Source organism: Bos javanicus, chromosome 11, assembly GCF_032452875.1.
Source record: "Bos javanicus breed banteng chromosome 11, ARS-OSU_banteng_1.0, whole genome shotgun sequence".
Classification (NCBI taxonomy): Eukaryota; Metazoa; Chordata; class Mammalia; order Artiodactyla; family Bovidae; genus Bos; species Bos javanicus.
The window spans coordinates 2,039,927-2,059,086 of record NC_083878.1 but is presented as its reverse complement, the minus strand read 5'-3'; the positions used below and the strand labels follow the sequence as shown (position 1 = coordinate 2,059,086).

Below are 19,160 nucleotides of genomic sequence, written 5' to 3'. Positions count from 1 at the left end.
TCTAACCGACAAGGCCAGCTCCCCAGGCAAGCTATGTCAGGGTGCATTCTGGTCACTGTTTGCCCAAGGCAGGGTGCAGGCCGAGACTGGAGGCCCCTGCCCCGCTTTCAGGAGTCAGGGCTTGGCTAAAATATGCGGTCCGTCTACCTGCACTCCCTCTGCCTGCCAGCCCTTCCAGGCCTGGGTGATAGGAAGGAGTCATAGGAGGGGCCTCCGGGGCCTTTGCCTCCTTCTGCCACTCGCTCTCCTAGGAGTTGGTGAGAGTCCGTCGATCTTTCTAGCCTCACTGTGTCCTGTTGTGGGCTGGTTCTGCAGAGAAGCAACCAGTCAGGGCGTCTGCTTGGGCGGGGTGCTTGCTGGCTTAAAAAGCAGAGGCTGGGGGTGTAGGACAAAGGACACCCAAAAGTTGGAGCTGGCTGGGTGTGGGGACACATTGTCATCATACAGGAAGATAAGTGATCTGCACATGATTCTCAGGGATGGCCATGCCTTCCACCAGCTGCTGCTGGATGTGGTCTTAGGTGATCCACGAGGTTGTCATCAGATCTCACCCCAGAGACTGAAGACCGCAGGGTCTACTAGTGGCCCGGAGCCTGGGCACTGTCCCCTGCACTCACAGGGATGGCTCTTTTTGACCTCTGGCCCTGCCTTCAGTGCAGGTTGTTAATTCAGCTCCTCCCTGTCTGTCCTGCCGCGGTGCATATGGGAGAAAGCATTGGCGGTATCCTAAAAGAGGAAGGTGTAATGCCCTGTTTCCTGGCAGCGGACAGTTAGATTGTTTCTGTGTCTTGGCTTCTGCCGTGAACAGGTGGGTGCCGGTATCTCTCTGAGACAGTGATTATCTTATACTAAGGGAAGTTAAATCAGACAGAGAAGAACACATCTGTATCGTCTCACTTCTATGTGAAAACTAACAGGAAAAGAAATAGTAGAAACAGATCAGATTTATGGCTGCCAGCAGTTGCGGGCGGCAGAGGTGGGAGAACGGGGTAAAAATGGTCAAAGGTACAAATTTCCACTTAAGAGATAAATACGTCCTAAGCATGTATTATACAGCATAATGATGATAGATGACAGTACACTTCTGTATATTTGAAAATCATTAAGAGAGTAAATCTTAGAAGCTCTCATCCCCAGGAGAAAAGATTGTATTAACTGTGTGAGTGAAGGTGAAGTTGCTCAGTCTTGTCTGACTCTTTGCAACCCCGTGGACTGTAGCTCACCAGGCTCCTCTGTCCATGGGATTCTCCAGGCAAGAATACTGGAGTGGGTTACCATTTCCTTCTCCAGGGAATCTTCCCAACCCAGGGATCAAACTGGGTCTCTCTCATTGGAGGCAGACGCTTTAACCTCTGAGCCACCAGGGAAGCCCATTAAGATGTTAATTAAACTAATCGTGGTAGCATTTCACAGCATATATAGAGAGCAGTCATTATGCTGTACACTTTAAACTTCTCCAGTGTTATATGACGATTGTATCTTAATAAAACTGGAAGGGAGAAGAGGTGGGCAGCAGAGGCAGGAAACAAGGTGGGCGGCTGGCAGAGGAGGTGACTGGGAGGCCCGTGGCTGAGTGCCAGCTCCAGCGCCAACTCAGTGGGTGCTCTGGCCAGTCTCTTGGCTTCTGCAGCCTCCCATTCTTCATCAGTAATGTCCCAGACCCCTCCCAGCACTGCCCCATGACGGAGGAGGGAGGCTTCTGAGGTCTGGCTACTCATGCCAGGGCAACTGAGGGACTAAAGGGTCTGGTCAGATGACCATGACCTTTCCTGGCCTTCCTAGTGGTCTGACCCTTCACTTAGTGGTCAGAGGGCTCTGGCCGAAGTGACTTCCTTCCCAAGGGATTAAAATCTGGTTTACTATGTTAACCAAAATTTGGGGAATGAAGACTTAATTGGAAAAACGTGTGTTAGTTGCTCAGTTGTGTCCAACTCTTTGCAACCCCATGGACTCTAGCCCACCGTGCTCCTCTATCCATAGGATTCTCCAGAAAAGAAGACTGGAGTGGGTAGCCATTCCCTTCTCCAGGGGATCTTCCCAACCCAGGGACTGAACCTTGGTCTCCGGCATTGCAGGCAGATTCTTTACTGTCTGAGCCATGGGTGAATTGGGAAAAAGAGGCATCATTGGGTTTTTTTTTAGGACTGCAGCCCAGTAGACCGAGATTCAAGAAGCAGTTGAATTGTGTTGGATCACAAAATGGAGAGAACTTATCAAGGAAAGCCCACAAGGCCACAGTTTAGTTATATGAGTTGTTGATCAAGAATTGTAATTGGAGCTGGCAGGAAGTGAGGATCAGCTGGAGTCAGAAATTATTTTGTAGTTAGAAGGGGGAACAACCTTGAGACCACAAGTTTGCAGCTGGCAGATACTGTTTAAAAGCAAGTGGTGTTGTTGGTTTGATATAGTTCAGAAAAAAGTTGAAGTTGTCAGTGGCGCAAGGCTGTGTCTGAGACCAGATCCTTGATGCCCATGGGTCCTATTTTGTATGCCTGAACTGTGATTACTTCCTTATGATTTCAATCTGTGCTAAACTAGGTGAAGCTATTTTAAAGTGTGTCATTACTGACTAAGTGTTCACTTTTGTGGGGAAAAGCAAAAGTATCAACCCAAATTTATGACAATGTCAGGGGAACATGGTTAATTTATAAACACAATGCCAATAACCATCATCTGCCCTGGTTAGAAACAGGATCATTCTAGATCTTTCCCTCCTTTGTGCCCATCATGATGAGCCCAGCTGGCGTTTCCCTCAGCCTTCCTTGGTTTTAGGTGCTTAGCTGAACCAAGTCCTTGAATCCTTCCAACAACCTGTGAGGCAAGACGAATATTCCTGTTCTGCAAGCAAGGGCCGTGAGGCTAAGAGGCCACACTCGTGTGCTGGCTCAGGGTCCATGCCGTAAGCCACTGTCTTCCATGGGATCACTCTCCCAGCCTAGCCTGTCTGTCCACCCCTCTTCTCCTACCACCCCCTCTACTGCCCAGACCCACAGCATCCCTCACCAGGAGAGCTGCCACCGTCCAGTGGGTGCTCACCTTCAGGGCCATGCCTTGGCCCTCCTAACCTCCTGAGACCTCACCTCCTCTACCTCACCTGGCGTTATCACTGCCCTGGCTCTGCCTGGGGAAGCTTTCCTGCCCCCAGGTGCTCTCGTCGCAGACACACCTCCTTGGGAGGTTGGGCTTCCCCCTGGATTTCTCTGACGCTCCCGTGTGTGGTTTGGAACCTTCACTATCGTCTGTCAGTGTTGTGGGTTGAGGGACTTGCCTGGCAGCTCTGCACCCCCTGATCCTGTGAGATGTGGCACATGACAGGTGGCGCTGGGGGATGTGGAGCTAGGTCCTTGGAACACCTACTTCATCTGTGACCTTGGGTAAATCCTTTAACCTCTCTGTGTCTAGAGTCTTCATCTGAATAGTATCCACCACATAGGGTTGTCATGAGGACTAAGTGACTAAAGAGCTTCAAGCAGCACAGGGCATCCAGTGTTGTTGGCATGTCTTATCCCATCACGTCCCTGGGTGCCTGCCTCCTTCCAGGCTCTCCTTGACTGTAAATCGACTGAAGGACATCTTGGAAGTTGAACTCCCTACATGTATCAAACCTCGCTGGGTACCATGTAGAGAGCCTGGCACTCTGATTGTCCCAGGTCATCTGTGAGAGAAGAGAGAGGTCACAGCTAGAAGCCCTGGCATCTGTCTTCAGCACCCCAGTTCTTAGATGCCGCCAAGACCATATGATGGAGACAGAACAAAGCCCATGGATCATGCGGAGAGAGGGGAAAATCACTTTAAATCTTTTTCTCAAGTCATGCTATTTTAAATGCCTTGGGCAGATGCCCATGTGTGCAGGAACACTTGGCAAGCCCACAGGCGCTTTGTGCCCTCAGAGGCCCCATTGTGACCCCGAGCCGCCCCGAGCAATTCCCTGAACAACAATCCCTTGTGTGGGCCTGAAGGCTGCACCAGCCCACGGCCCATGGCTGGCAGCGGGAACCCTCTGTCCTGCTAAGGTCACCAGGAGGAGGTCTTCAATCCCTCATTTGGGCTGTTGTGGGGATTCTGAGATTCTTGAGAGTCCCTTGGACTGCAAGGAGATCAAACCAGTCAATCCTAAAGAAAATCAACCCTGAATATTCATTGGCGGGACTGATGCTGAAGCTGAAGCTCCAATACTTTGGCCACCTAATGTGAAGAGCTGACTCACCGGAAAGCCCCTGATGCTGGGAAAGATTGAGGCAGGAGAAGGAGGCAACAGAGGATGAGATGGTTGGATGGCATTACCAGCTCAACGGACATGAATTTGAGCAAGCTCTGGGAGATAGTGAAGGGCAGAGGAGCGTGGCGTGCTGCAGTCCATGGGGTCACAGAGTCGGATACGACTTAGTGACTGAACAACAGCCACCACACAAATCAGGCATGTAATGTGAATCTCAACTCCTCTAAACTGTGTCCTCCCCAGGAGAAGGGCAGATCTGTTGCCACTGACTGTGAGCAGAAGAGGGTGGGGGAAGGGAAGGGTATTAGAAGATAGTTCCCAGAGGGGGATTATATGTGGCTGAAGCCCCTACCAGGTCACCTGCCCTCCATAAGAAACACCTTCAGGATGTCCCCCAGAGCCCCTGAGGAACATGGGGTCCACAAGACTGGAGTCATAGGTGGAAGCCTCCAGAATGTCCGGGTGGGATGTGATCCATAGCAGCCTGTCCTTCCTTTGGTTCGTGATGCAACCCTCACCCACGTTTATAGTCACCATGGTTTGTTCTGTGTTGCAAGCTTTGGCTCTCGGTCATGTACAGACATTGGCTTCTTCTTACCCCTTTCTCAGGTCCGTGGAGGGTCTTAGCTCTTTGTTCTATGAACTTAAAGACACCTAAAGTGTCAGCAGGACGGGGTCCTTGGCTTCGTGGGGGCTGCAACCTGGAGCTCGGTGGTTGCCTGAACCGGCCTGGCCTTGACTGCAGCTCAGAGCAGGCAGCCCTTTCAGGAAGTGCGCTGTGCCCAGGACCTGGACCCAGCCGCGTGGCCGCCTGCAGACTCCGCTGGTGGTCCAGGGCTGCCCCTGTGCCCGGTGTCATCCGCCCCTGATGTCCTCTGCCCACTGGCCTCAGGTCCACTACAAGGCCTTGTCTCACTGTCACTTCCTGAGAAGCCAGAGGACAGACCTTCGTGAGGACAGGTCTGGGCACCTGAGGGCAGGGAGTGACTACAGAGCTTCAGGGGCAGAGGAAGCCAGCCCCACCAGCTCCAGTTCTCACCAGCGAGTGCACCCGTCCCCCTGCCTGTGAAAGGACAGTTGTGGCTGTGTCCTGTGCCCAACTGGGAGGAGGACAGGAGGCTCTCTATATGGGAGCTGCCTGGCCCAAGGCAAGAGCCTTATTACACCCATTGCAAAGAGGAAGCAAATCGAAAGCTCAATGAAACTCCAAGTGATAAAAATGACTCGGGATAGGAGGAATGAGAAAGTCATATCAGAGAATCTGCAAAGCTTGGAACTAATGAGGGTTTAGAGTTAGACAACTGGCAACTTTCAGTAGCATGTCGAAGTTCCTTTAAACTGGGTAAGTGCAAAAGCATTCAGTTAGCCTCTGGTTTCTTTCTTTTTTTGATGGGGTTGAATGTGAGCTTCTATTAGCATCTTGGCACATCATGAGAAAAATGAGACTTCCCTCAGTCAACACTTAATTGGAAATTTTGTTAAATATGTGACAAACTTCCTATCATTTCTTAACCTGTATTTTCATTTTTCAGGATATAGCCCCTATGTCCTTTTGTTCCTAATACTATAAAATTTTAACTTAAATGGACTGGGTGAAAATGGCCTTTTCTGGTACAATTACATGGGATAACAGACAGCTCCTGAAGACACCACTGAGACCCAGTTTAGTCACAGGTCCCTATACCAGAAGGGGAGTAAGATGTCAACTAGTTAAACCTCTGCTTGAGGTTTGACTCTTTGTTCTGCGTGCCCACTCAGAAGCGATTGTCCAGCCTCTGCCCCTTCACCTCCATGCTGGGACCTGACCAGCCTCTGAGGCACCTGTTCTGGTGTCCCAGCTCGGGAACATCATGAACATCTTTGATTGAAGTGATAATGGAGCATTTCATAACAGGAGCTGAGCTTTTAGCATTTCTAGCTGAGGGCCCTCTTTCCTCATCATCCTCTTTCCTTCTGACCCAGACAACTCATACCCAGCATGGCACTGCCACTTGTCATCATGCCTCCTTTCCCATGGTAGCCCAGTCCCGTTTATCTCCTATGGAGTGGCCCAAGGAAATTCTAAAAGCAGTTTCTAATTCACATTCCCGATGGGCATAGAACACAGAACATTGTTGTTTAGTTGCTAAGTTGTGACCTCATCTTTTGGACCCTGTGAACTGTAGCTTGCCAGGCTCCTCTGTCCATGGGATTTTCCAGGCAAGAATATTGGAATGGGTTGCCATTTCCTTCTCCAAGGAATCTTCCTGACCCAGGGATTGAACTTGCGTCTCCTGCCTTGGCAGGAGGATTCTTTACCACTGAGTCACCAGGAAAGCCTGACATAGAACATACTGCCCAGAAAATTTCTGATCAGTGTTTGTATAGAGTGAGAAGAAACATCTGCCCATTTTCTTTTGGTATAAGGACTTTCTCATTGAGCACAGGCTCCTTTGTTTTGTAGGAAAAAGAAGGGGTCCCCCAGGCTGATAACTTGGTGAGTTTCTAGAAAGAGTGAAGCCATCTGACCTCCCTGTTAGCTGAGGAGAATGGGATACCCTCTCTGGGCTCTCGGAGATGCAGGGACCAGGCACACACAGCTGTCATCTGAACTGCCCTTTGCAGCTGCCTCTGAGATTTGATCTAACCCAAGGAGTCCTCAGAAAGTGGACTGACATGATGGTGTTCCCATGCTGGAGAATTAAAAAATAAAACACTCCCACAAAAGTATTGAACATAAAGACACTTTATAAAGTATTTCAAGGGTTTATCCCATCCCACCATGGACATCTGCAAATATTTGCTGAATGACTTTTATTCCCCACGACAGGTAGATTATCCTTGAAGATGCAGAATATCCATGAAGATGGAGAAACTTGCTGCAAGATGGACCCTCAGAAGCGCCTGAGGAAAATTCCGGTAGGCAGTCCTCACGATCCAGTCCAGGGGCCAGCAGTCCGGTGTCATGGTTAGTCCTCAATCCCCACCCCACTGCCCCCTTTCAAATAGGAAACGATCTTGGAAAGACAGCCCAACAGTTGGAGGATAAACGTAGCAAGCCCCCTTACTCTGACATGAAGGTATACAGAAGAATAAACCTCTCTCTTTATCCGTTCTCAAGAACATTCTGCATTCTAAAGTGTTATGCTGGAAGGCTGGCCGATCGGTTAACACCTTCTTGGTGTTCAGTTAAAGTTCTGCTGCTCTAGGAAGACTTCCATCTGATTAAGGAAAACACGGCATGGACCACGTACAGCAGAGTGGCTACATACGAAAACACCTGCAACCGAGATAAATGACAGTTAACTGGGTATTCACGGGGGGAGTTCAGAAAGCCATGGGCTGTCCATGCTGGGCTGGCCGCTCTCGCGGTGCTCAGGGTTGGTAGCCCTGGAGCGTGTGGACGCCACTGCTTCCCATTACACATGCAGACGTGCTCTCCTGTGGAGCCCGCGTGCGACCCAGAATGCCCTGAGCACAGACTCCAGGTGACCTCATGACACCCTGGACTTGGCTTGCAAGGTCAACCCTCTGCCTGCACATGTCATCACATCAGTGCTGCCTAACTAGAAATGAGGGCCCCCAGAGACCCCCTCCAATGATAATTGCAGGCGAATATGCCCTGCTCTTCATGGAAAACTTCCTTCCTGCACACCAGTAGGACCAGAGTCCGCCACTGTGATCCCAGTGGCCTTGGCCAAGAGAGTTTGAACACATGGGTTTGCCACCTGGGTATCTTCTGACCTCGACCAGAATTTTATTTGGAGGGAGCCAGGCCATAGGAAGTGAGGGGCTGGGATGGGGAGGAGGGATTTTGAGTTTTTGGCAAAAGGAGAGGGCTTACTGAGAAAGCTGCTGGGAGCAGAGGCCAGGAAATGCAGCAGAAAGGTCACTCCATGCATGCCCTTTCAAGGCCCTGATCTGCTGTGTTCGCTTGGGGAGTATCACCCAGCTCTGGGTGGCTGGCCCCCAGAGGTTTCCTGCCCCTTAGCAAATACCTGCACCTGGCTTGTGACCTTGGGTGTGAGGGTCAAGAGTTTCCAACCGAGGCACAGCATCCAACTGGCTGCACTCCCGTGACTTGAAACTTCTCATAAAACCAGCAGTCATGGTGCCCCCCCTCGCCCTGCCTCCACACCTGGGTGAACCCTCACCCTCATTGCCAGGGGCAGTGAGTAACTTGAGTTATTTAATAACCAGGCAAAAAAATCCATCTGGGAATCAGACACCCTGTCCAAAGGGAGCAGTCACAGATGAGTGAGAAGCCCTCAAAAGAGACCTCTGCCTATCAGGCAGGAGCAGTGTACTGTGTGGGGACTTGGGGCCCAACAGAGACCCTCAGCAGGAGCTCCTCAGAAGAGGGGCAGGAAGGCGGTACACTGAGGAGAGACAGCCAGGACCAGGAGTGGACGTGAACTCAGACCCTCAGAAGCCCCTCTCCATGAGCAACGGCCACTGCTGTCCACCACAGTTAAGACCTCGGAGCCACCAGATTTCTCCAGAAATTTCCAGCTACTTTTAGTCAACTCTCAACAATCCTCAGGATCCCTCTGGTGCAGGCTGTCTGCTGCCAGCCCAGGAGAGAGGGGGAAACTGAGCTCTTGAGGAAGGTGTGGAGTTACGGGAGAGAGTGAGGGGTGGTCAGATGCTCGTGAAGGCCAGGCACGTGGGGGAAAGGGTCTTGCCAAGCCTTCTCACATCCTCAGACCGCCCCCACGTCCGCTGCCGCCACCCCACCCCAGATCTTGGGAGAGGCATGTGCGGTCTGGGCAAGGTCTGGGGTTAAATCCTGAGCCTGTATTCAGGATCCCTTCTCCCCCATGCATGGACACAACTGATATTTTGAATACAAAGATGTGACTTTACATGAAAACGGGCTCATATTTCCCTTGGTTGGTGGGGGAGGGGGTGTGTGTTCAGCCCAGCGTATCGGGCCCGCAGGCAGCATTTAGATTCCTGATTCTGCCCCCGTGACTTTGCCAGAGTCTTCTCAGGGCTCTCCAACTGAGCTCACAAAGATATGGGGACATGATCAGTCATGAAAAGGATAAATAGATGATGCTGGTGTAGTCATCAGTGGAGCAGTAAACAGCAAAGAGAACAAACCTCTACTTCCCCACCCAGCGATGTGGAACAGCCTCACAAACCTGATGTGGGGAGAGAAGCCAGACATGGGAGCAGGCACACAGTGCTCATGGGGACCCAAAGCAGGTGGAGTGGACCCCAGAAGCTAGACACCAGGACGGAGTTTATCCTGAGTGAAGGGCACGATGGCTGGGCAGGGCACGAAGGGGACTTCTGGGATCCTGAGTGAAGGGGCATGATGACTGGGCAGGGCACGAAGGGGACTTCTGGGATCCTGAGTGAAGGGGCATGATGACTGGGCAGGGCACGAAGGGGACTTCTGGGATCCTGAGTGAAGGGGCGTGATGAATGGGCAGGGCATGAAGGGGACTTCTGGGATCCTGAGTGAAGGGGCATGATGACTGGGCAGGGCACGAAGGGGACTTCTGGGAGCTGCTTGTTATGTTCTGTTTCTTAGTCTGGACATTTGTTACACGGAGGGTCGTGAACTATGAATAATGGATGGATTACGGAATTCATCAAGCTGTACCCCTGTGTCCTCACCTCTCTAGAAGCCTATTTGTGCTGTTATTTAGTTGCTAAGTCGTGTCTGACCCTTTTGTAACCCCATGGACTGAAGTCCACCAGGCTCCTCTGTCCATGGGGTTTCCCAGGCAAGAATACTGGAGTGGGTTGCCGTTTCCTTCTCTAGGAGATCTTCCTGACCAAGGGATCAAACCCACCCGTCCTGCATTGGCAGGTGGATTCTTTACAGCTGAGTCACCAGGAAAACCCAAGACATCTATGCTGTATTTTGATAGAAAGTAAAAAAGTCAGAACGTGGTGGAGCCCAGCAGTTTTCAACTAGAGGTTAGACCAGTGGACAGGGTCATTAACTCACCCCACTTGGATTGTTAGTCAAGTGCTGGCCCACTATCCACATTCCATCTAGGTTTCACTGCCCTCGTCTGCAGTAATTCTACAGAAATGGTTGTCAGATGCCTGACTGATGTCTGTTCAGAGAGAAGGCTTCTGGGGTCGGGTTGGGGGCGGTACCTGTGGTTTCTCTAGCGAGGGGGCAATGAAACAGTCATCTGAAGGTGATGGAGGCGGCAAATGATTCGTCTCAAGGGAAAGAGAGCCTGCTGTGATTCTGTTTAGAATCCAGCCATCTTGGGAGATGATCCCATATGGGAGAGGCTCCCACTCTGTGGGACAGTTGAGGGGGTCCCAGGGACCATGAGGGGGCCCTGCTTATGGCACTGGGCAGTGGCTGGGAGCTGAGGGGAGCGTGTGGCTTCCCCAGGGAAGGGGATGGGCCCCTGGAGGCTAGCAGACAGGCTTCGAGGCGCTCTCCCCGAGACCTGTCCCTCTGGGAGCAGGAAGGGCACCCCCTTCCCAGAGCCCAGCGGTGCCCACCCTGTGGGCTTTCTCTCCGCCTCTGTCCTGCCTTTCCCCAAAGGGGTGGGGCAGCACAGCTTTGGCACTGGGGGCGGGCATCTTGTAGTCTGTCATCACATCTGACCTTGGGGTTTACTTAATTCATAGGTTGCTCACTAGAAATCTGGGCGCTGTTTCTGAAGCTTTTTCTTAGTTTTTAAATAATATCCACAGTTAGAAATGTATCTGATATAACGAGTCAGCATACTGGGGCAAGCCCACACATGTGTAACTCTGGAAAAGAGTTTTATTAAAGGATATATTCTCTTATTCCCTGTCATCCTGACCCATTCCAGCAACAAGAAGATTCAGATTATGACCTCACAGCCTGCCAGAGGGTCTGGCTTCCCAGGCGGAGGACGTTCCTTTCAGAGCTCAGAGACTTGCAGGCAAGGTGCCCCCCAGATACACAATCTCATCCTCTCTGTCCTCCTAACGGGGGGAAGGTGGTTCCAGCGCCCGTTCCACCCATAGCTTCAGGGGGTAAATAAGGTTGTCCACAGGAGCCCACACACTGCCTGGCCCCCATGGGCACGCACCCTCCTGCATCTGCCATCTCAAAGCCCGCCCAGCCTGGGCAGTGCGCACTGACTGGCGCCTGGGAGCCTGGGCACACCAGTTCCCTCCTCTGGGGCTCTGTTTCTTCAGAAATGAGGGGGGAGTTTTATTTTAATTGAAATCTCAGATCAGATCAGATCAGTCACTCAGTCATGTCCGACTCTTTGCGACCCCATGAATCGCAGCACGCCAGGCTTCCCTGTCCATCACCAACTCCCGGAGTTCACTCAGACTCACGTCCACCGAGTCAGTGATGCCATCCAGCATCTCATCCTCTGTCATCCCCTTCTCCTCTCGCCCCCAATCCCTCCCAATATCAGAGTCTTTTCCAATGAGTCAACTCTTTGCATGAGGTGGCCAAATTGAAATCTAGTGAACTAAAAAACAGCAGGGAGGGCCTGGGCAGCCTTCCACTCAGTACCTGTGACAGTGAGCAGTGGGAGCTGGGAACAGGGCACCTTGACGGGGGACTCACCACAGCAGAGATGTTTTCATGGTAATATTTGTAGACGAAGCCGTCTTGCAGCTGGATGGCGGCCAGAGCTTCCAGGACAGAGGCACCAAAGTAAAACAGGGAGGCAACACAGTGGTAGGCTGCGTCCTGCGGGGTCAGAAAGAGCCATCAGAGAGATGGGGCGGCCAGCTGGGAGGCCTGGGGCGGCTGTGGTCCCAGCAGGGCCTGTCCACCCCGCCTGACCCTGCCTGGCCTGGGCCAGGCGCCTCCACCAGCCTCCGCCACTTCCTTTGTCACCCCGCCCCACCCCCTCCTCAGAGACACTGATTGCCCAGGGTCGATGGGCTGAGCTCGGTCTCACCGGTCTGGGGGCAGAGTAAGGACTTTGATGGAGGAGGGGCACTGCTTTCCCATGAGGTGGGATCTAGTCGCGGGTCGGGGAGTGGCCCTTTCTGCGTGCAACTGGTAGAAATCAGTTCTGGGCCTGAGAAGTGTCCGCTGTGGTCACAGTCCCCAGTTTGGATGTGGCCTCGGTGCTCAACTCAGAAACAAAGACTCAGGCCATTTGTATTGTTGTTTTGTTGTTAGCTTTTTTCTTGAAGGATGACCAGGGATGGGGGCTCCAGTTATGTTTAAAAGCAAAACAAAAGGAACTTCCCTGGTGGCACAGTGGGTAGGAATCCACCTGACAATGCAGGAGACATGGTTGGATCCTTGGTCTGGGAAGACTTCACATGCTGCGGGGCAGCTAAGCCCATGCGCCACAGCTACTGAGCCTGAGCTCGAGAGCCCGGGAGCCACAGCCAGAGAAGCCACTGCAGTGAGAAGCCGGGTACCACACGGAGAGAGGCCCCGCTCACCTCAACTGGAGCAACCCCGAGCAAAGCAGCAAAGACCAGCACAGCCACATAAATAAGTAATTTTTTTTTTTGCAAAAAAGGACTAGAGCAGGCTTTCAGTAGTTATAATTTTCAGGGGGTTTCTGAAGTCTAGGCTGGAGGCCTTTGGAGAGTAAGGGGCCTGGCTGACGACCCCACCCCATCCAGGGGCGGTCAGGGCAGGTGGCCCAGGCGTCAGTCTCCCCCCTTCACAGGCCTCAAGGCAGAATTCACGGGGAAGGGAGATCACAGGCCATCTCTTCCCCTGCCAGGCTCCTCTCTGGTGACCCCGTGTTAGAGGTGGGGATGGGAGCGGGGCAGTGAGCACGCCTCACACCGGGCAGCGGGGCCCACCCCCGGCGCCCCAGCCCCTCCCCGGAGGCGAAAGCCAGTCCTGTGGGTGGGGGGAGAGGCCGACCGACCCCTGGCAGGTGCGGGAGGGACAGGGAGGGATGCTGGGCTGCTGGTTTCCAGGAAAGGGGTGATCACAGAGGAGAAGGCAGAGCAGCCCCTGGAGAACCAGGCAGGGACAGCATCAGTCAGCCTCCTGCCGCGGGACCCCTGGGCTGCTGTCGCCACTTGGCCTTGGAGGGCGCGCGGGAGACACCCATAGGGCTCCTCACCCAGCACTGGGAAAGCCCGCCTCCCAGGGGACAGCGCCCATCACTACCCCCTGCCCCAGACATGCAGGGCTGGACTCACCAGGGTGATCCATGATGTTCTGTTGCCGTGGGCGCCAATTACATACAAGAAGGCCAGGACAGTGGTGGCTACGAAGCAAAACACAGACGCGAACATGACCCAGCCCTGGATTAGCGGAATAGGCACGTGGGACGAGGAGACCAGGATCCACACCAGCCCCCCAAAGACCTGCAGAGGGAGGCAGAGAAGGGGTGACGGTCAGACCAGGAAGGCCAGACCCCCAGGCTGCGCTGGGGAGCCAGGGCACTGCACAAATACTAACTCAGTTCATCCTCACAGTGTCCCAAGTGTGGGCCTGACCCACTTGTGAGATGGAGAAACAAAGGCACATGTGACTTAATAGGTTATCCCTAGAAAGGATTCATACCATCCAGTTTTATCAGTAAAGGGCAAATTCTGGGATTATATTTTTCCTAGTATTTCTTATAGAAAAATATCCTTTTGGTCGGAGCGGGGGGAAGGCTATGCTGTGCAGTTTGTGAGCCAGCGACTGAACCCAGGGCCACGGCAGTGAAAGCGCCAAGTCCTAACCACTGGACTGCCCGGGAACTCCCCCAAATATTCTTTCTTTTATAAAATGGTAGTGAGCAGCAGATTCTGTTGGCCTTGGCCAAACAAATTAGCCATACTATATCGTTAGCATTTAATAAAAAACTTGATTTTGAAATCCCCAAGTCTCAGAAGTTCTCTGACTGTTGGAGGAGGGGTGGAGTGGGGAGGCCCAGGCCAGCCTGATCTCAGGTTTCCTAGGACAGGCATGAGACAAACACTCCTCCCTGCCACCATTATCCAGAAGACACCCTGCTTCATGTCCCTCAGGGTCAGGGAGCCCCCAGGATCGTAAGGACAGACATAGGGGTCATGACCTCAGTGCCCCGGTCTAGCTCCCTCTGTGGACAAGGCACAGTCATGCTGGGAGTCTCTGTGCCTGCTTTCCCTTCTTGTCCCTCTCCATCCTAGTGAGGTCACCTCAGCCTCCCCAGCGTCCCTAGCCAGAAAAGGCCTGGGCTGGGACACAGGTGCACGCGGCTTTGCAGTCAGAGGGTCCAAGGAGCTGCAGAGCTTGGCACCATCCTCCTGAGGGTCTGGGGGTTGAGGATGGGCCCCCTCCTAGCCCTGCATCCCCTGTGGTGTGACTGCATGTGGCCACACCTCGACCCTGTCTCCCTGAACCTGCTGCCCGCTTGCTGGGTAAGAGGCAGCACTTCCTCACAGGTGTTCTCTGAGCCTCTTAGCTGAGAAGCACCAGGGGACCATCACATTTGGGTAGAAAAATCAGTGCAGTGAAGAATCTGCAGTTATCAAAGCCAAGGTGGGCCCAGTGAATCAGATGCAGGCAGCTCTCACCAGAAAATTCCTCTAGTGGTGACTGAGAGTTAGTGGGACACACTTTCCAATAATCAGTGGAGCAAAGTCCATCAAATAAGCCCCTCAGACTGCCGTAGGGTGAGATGTGTGTGTAGGTTCATCCATAACTGCCTTGAAGATCAAACAGACCGCTAGGCCTTATTCACAGGAACAGGGACAGAAGGATGTGAGCGTGCCGATGGGTGAGACGGACTTGGACTTGGAAGGCACGAGAGCATGGCTTGGAGAAGAGGGTGGATGTGGCATGCCCGTCACACGAGCAGGGGCCTGCTGGCACATAATGTGGGAGGGCCTCCCCATCAAATCTGCTGGAGGAGGCCCCGGCTTCCTCCACTGCAAATGGCACTTAGGGTGGCGTGAACTGCCTGAAACTGTGGGCATGCGTGTGAAGCTTCTGGCCCTGTGCCTGGCATCACCCAGGCAGGGGGAAGACTCCTAACAGGATGCCAGCAGCCCGGGCCATATAGACCCCGAGTCAGTCAGTGACAACTCAAGACAATTACCAGCCCTGAGTGGGCAGAGTAGCACCAACTGGGACATGGCCCCAATAGAGGTTTGAAGGGAGAGGTGGACTTAGCTGATTTCATTTGTTTCTAACCACTCAGTGATGTCTAACTCTGTGATCCCGCCAGACTTCTCTGCCATGGGATTCTCTAGGCAAAAATACTGGAGTGGGTTGCCATTTCCTTCTCCAGGAGATCTTCCCGATCCAGGGATCAAACCCACATCTCTGCCTCTCCTGCACTGGCAGACAGATTCTTTACTGTGCCTGGCCAAGTGGTCAGGACGAGGCTTTCCAGGGGAGGAACAAGCACCTCACAGACCCAGAGGCTGCTGGAGCAGCAAGGACGGCTTAGGAAGGCAAGAGGTAGGGGCACAGGTGGGAGGAGTTGCGGCTGGAGGCAGTGTGACCTCCACACGAGTTGCTGGGCCACCTCGAAGGCTTCCCTGGCCCCACTCAGTGGAAAGCCGAGGTTCAGCATAAATCACGTGGCTAAGCCAGTGCCAGGCCACACTCCACCTACAAAGTTTGCAGAGAGCAAACAGAGCAAGCCGAACACCCACACCCAGGAGATAAGGCGTCCAGGGCAGGGAGCAGTCCACCCCACCCTGGCCTCAGCACCCCACCGGCCAAATATTTGTCAAGAGCGAAGGGGTAGGTGAGGGTTCAAGCACTTCTCCTCCTAAAGAAAACCCGGAGGGGGCTCCCAGGAAGCACTCTGAGAGGCAATGGTTCTGAAATGTCAGTCACACCAGTGGAGGCATGGCCCCAGTTTCCAGTCATCTCTGTCACCAGGCCTGGTTCCTGCCACCCCTGGCCTGCACCCTGGACATCATCCTCCATAACAGAGATGGTGAAGCCAGCAGGGGTGGCCTCAGATGAATGTCTCTAAGCTGAGTGGCCTGAGGGTCACTAGGCTTGAGCTCTCTCTCTGGGTCCCTGATCCCCATGCTGGACAATGCAGGTGGCGCCTGGGCTAAGGCACTGTGGTCCCTTAACCATCAGTCTACACTGCCTGGGTCACCTTCAAAACCCCAGTGCCTGGGTCTCATGCCCAGGAGAGGAGCAGAGTTCTAGGACAAGAAGCACACATCCCAAAGTCTTTGCAAAGGCTTTGGAATGTGTTTCCATAACACAATTGGTCCATGGATGATGTTCCGGTAACTCTTGTCAAACCCGACGAAATGGCTTCTGTCTCTAGTGTCTAGCAATGCTGGCCAAGATGCCGCTCCAGTTCCCAAGTGGCTCCAGTTCAAAGTTTCCTTTCCTCTTCTTAAGCTTCCATCCCTGTTTTCCTGAACGTGGGAGTCACTCCTCCTTGGGTGTCCTCGGGACGCAAGGACATAGCCTGTGTGTGTGTGAATGGAGTGGAGCTGGGGATCTGAGCCACCCTGGTGTTTTAGGACTGGAAACTGCCATCTTTCACTCTGTCTGGTTTTAGATGCTGAGTGGAGGTGAAGTGCTGTAAGAACCAAGGGTATTGTACAAAACTAGACAAAAAATTGCCAAAAAGTTTTTATTGGTTGTTCACTCCCATCAAATTATTTTTGTGAATAAAATTTCTTCAGCAGGTGGTCTTGGGGAAGGCTCTCATGTGAACTCAGAGTAGGTCCTTTCTCTTTCTTTTTTTGGCCACACCACAAAGCATGGGGGATCTTAGTTCTCCAAGCAGGGATCGAACCTGTGGCCCCTGCATCAGGAGCTCAGAGTCCCAACTACTGGACCACCAGAGAAGTCCTCTGTCTTTTCATTTCTGAATTAATCAAGAGGAGGCAGGTGAAGATGGTTAAGGGTGTAGATTTCAGAATAACTGAGTTCGAATCAGCTCTGCCACATTTTGCTGGCAACTGGTTGTCCCTGGGCTAATTCTTTCCTCTCTGGTCCCTATCTGAAAAACAGTGACAGCAGCAGGTCCCGCCCCATGGGGCTGGGGTGAAATGGGTGTGTACCTGCAGGAGCAGCGCACACCAAGTGCTCTGGATACTCACTGTCACGACTGTCATATGATGGGGGGAAGCCTCACCTGTAGCCACGTGCAAGCCCCAGTCAGGATGGCAACATGTACTTATCCCCGCTAGACCTCACTGGGACCCAGAATTTTAAAATAAAAATAAAATTTCAAAAGCATCGAAAAGAGAAAACTCTACCATCTCCTAGAAATCAAAAGTTGGGGGAAATTTGTCTGGTTCTGCAAAAGGGAACAGAAAGGACATAAAAAGATGAGAAAGTCTTCCTTCAAACAATGAGCTTTGGTTACAAGAGAGGGAAAAGGATTCCATCGGCACATTCTTGAGACTGGCAGACCGCCTCCTTCGCTTGTGCAGGGCCAAGAGCTCCGGGTCCACAATCGTCCAGTGTTTTCACTGCCGGACTCGGATCACTGAGGACAAGGCAGAATTGCTCAAATTCTCTGAATATTTTTCTGGGGTTCCATTTTACTCTGTCAAGGCCACCACGGGCAGGCACTCTTCCAATAGCAAGGCAAGACGTTTCCCAAAGAGGACGTCCCACGCAAGGTTGTTAAGACACACACCTAGTAGTGTGGTCCCTGGGGGCTCAGAGTCAGAATTCCCAAGCTCCCAGGGCAGGGGGTGGTCCTGAAGGCATGTGTGGACAGGAGCCTGTGCCTCTAACTCTGGACGGTTACAGGGAAGTGGCCACAGAACACAGCCAGCCGGGACCCCCAAGCCCTTAGGTGCTCTCCCAGGAACAGCAGCTCCAACTCGTATTTCTGGAAGTGTCTGTGCTCACTGAACTCTTTTGGCAGTCAGGGATCATTGTGATGCCAGGCAGGTCTGTGAGGGTGGCCTGACCTGTAGAGGAACCATGTTCCTGGAGAAGCAGCAGTCCCAGCTCTAAGTCTTGGTTGATTGAAAAGAGCAATCATTCCATGAGGTAGAGTTGAGGGCATTTTCCTGTGTGTGTGTGTGTGTGTGTGTGTGTGCGCGTGCGCACATGCGCACGCGTGCATGCACATGTGTAGAGGCTGGGTAAGGATGAATTATTGCAAAGAACAGTTTGGCCACCTGATGCGAAGAGCTGACTCATGGGAAAAGACCCTGATGCTGGGAAAGATTGAAGGCAGGTGGAGAAGGGGACAGAGGATGAGATGGTTGGATGGCATCACCAACTCTAAGGACATGAGTTTGAGCAAACACAGGGAGATGGTGAAGGACAGGGAAGCCTAGCGTGCTGCAGTCCATGGGGTCACAAAGAGTCAGACACGACTGAGCGACTAAACAGTAACAGCAGCTGCAGAGAAGGGAATAGTCACCAAGTCAAGAGGACGGGAGCATCAAACAGCAGGAGGAAGCACGGAAAGGGAAGTCAGAGCACTGAAGACTTCCCCAGGACCCAAGAAAACGGGTCTGAGAGGGAGGCTGGGGCCTCTTCCGGTTCTGAAAGGCAGAGAGAACAGGAAGGAAGCACTAGTTCTGATATGAGCCCCTCCACTCTTGTGTGGAGGGACTGGGCTCCCAGCAAGTCTAAGGAAAGCCTTCTTTCACTTGCTCACGTACTCAGTCACCCACTCATTCATTCATTCACTCGTGCATTAGCAGACACTGAGAGCAAAGTGCGCTGAGGGCAGGTACGGCCAAGGAGGCAGACTTTATTCAAAGCTACACTAGTACCTGGGGCCCGCCTCTCTCTTCCTGTCCTCTCTCATCCAGTCCTACCGCCAAGCCCCACCGGAGCAGCTCTGGGGCCACCGAGGGCAGAGTCAGGTCCTGGTGAAAGTGTCGGGGCCCCAGTGAGGAGGACCAGCTAAGCACCACTGCCCAGGACAGGGACAGCGCCCAGAAATTTGCACAAGGTCCCCCCTCTGACCCTATGGAGGTGTCTGGGGCAGGTCAGAGATTCTCTGGGTGGGAACCCTCTCCTCCTCTACCAACTGAGACGTCTGGCCTCTGAGGCTACTCCCATGGTGAACACTAGGAGTGATGCTAAGGCTTTGTGACTCAGTTTACTTACGAGGTGCTCTGCCCTTGTGGCCCC

General features: G+C 52.9%; 1 protein-coding gene and 1 long non-coding RNA gene across 2 annotated transcripts in view; one reads left to right on the top strand and one right to left on the bottom strand.

Annotated features, from left to right (window-relative positions):
* Positions 1–3,765: 3,765 nt before the first annotated feature.
* On the top strand, positions 3,766–7,242 carry LOC133256661 (uncharacterized). Its single transcript, XR_009739257.1, has 2 exons — positions 3,766–5,561; positions 6,663–7,242. It is a non-coding gene; the product is annotated as an uncharacterized LOC133256661 (long non-coding RNA).
* LOC133256659 (myelin and lymphocyte protein) overlaps positions 6,929–19,160 on the bottom strand; it is a 24,930-nt gene continuing 12,698 nt past the window's right edge. Inside the window, exons 2-4 of the mRNA XM_061431466.1 lie at positions 13,295–13,462; positions 11,736–11,861; positions 6,929–7,478 (exon numbers count right to left, since the gene is read on the bottom strand). Of these exons, the coding sequence (XP_061287450.1) occupies positions 7,404–7,478; positions 11,736–11,861; positions 13,295–13,462 (369 nt within the window). The 3' untranslated portion in view covers positions 6,929–7,403. The remainder of the gene's footprint in view (positions 7,479–11,735; positions 11,862–13,294; positions 13,463–19,160) is intronic.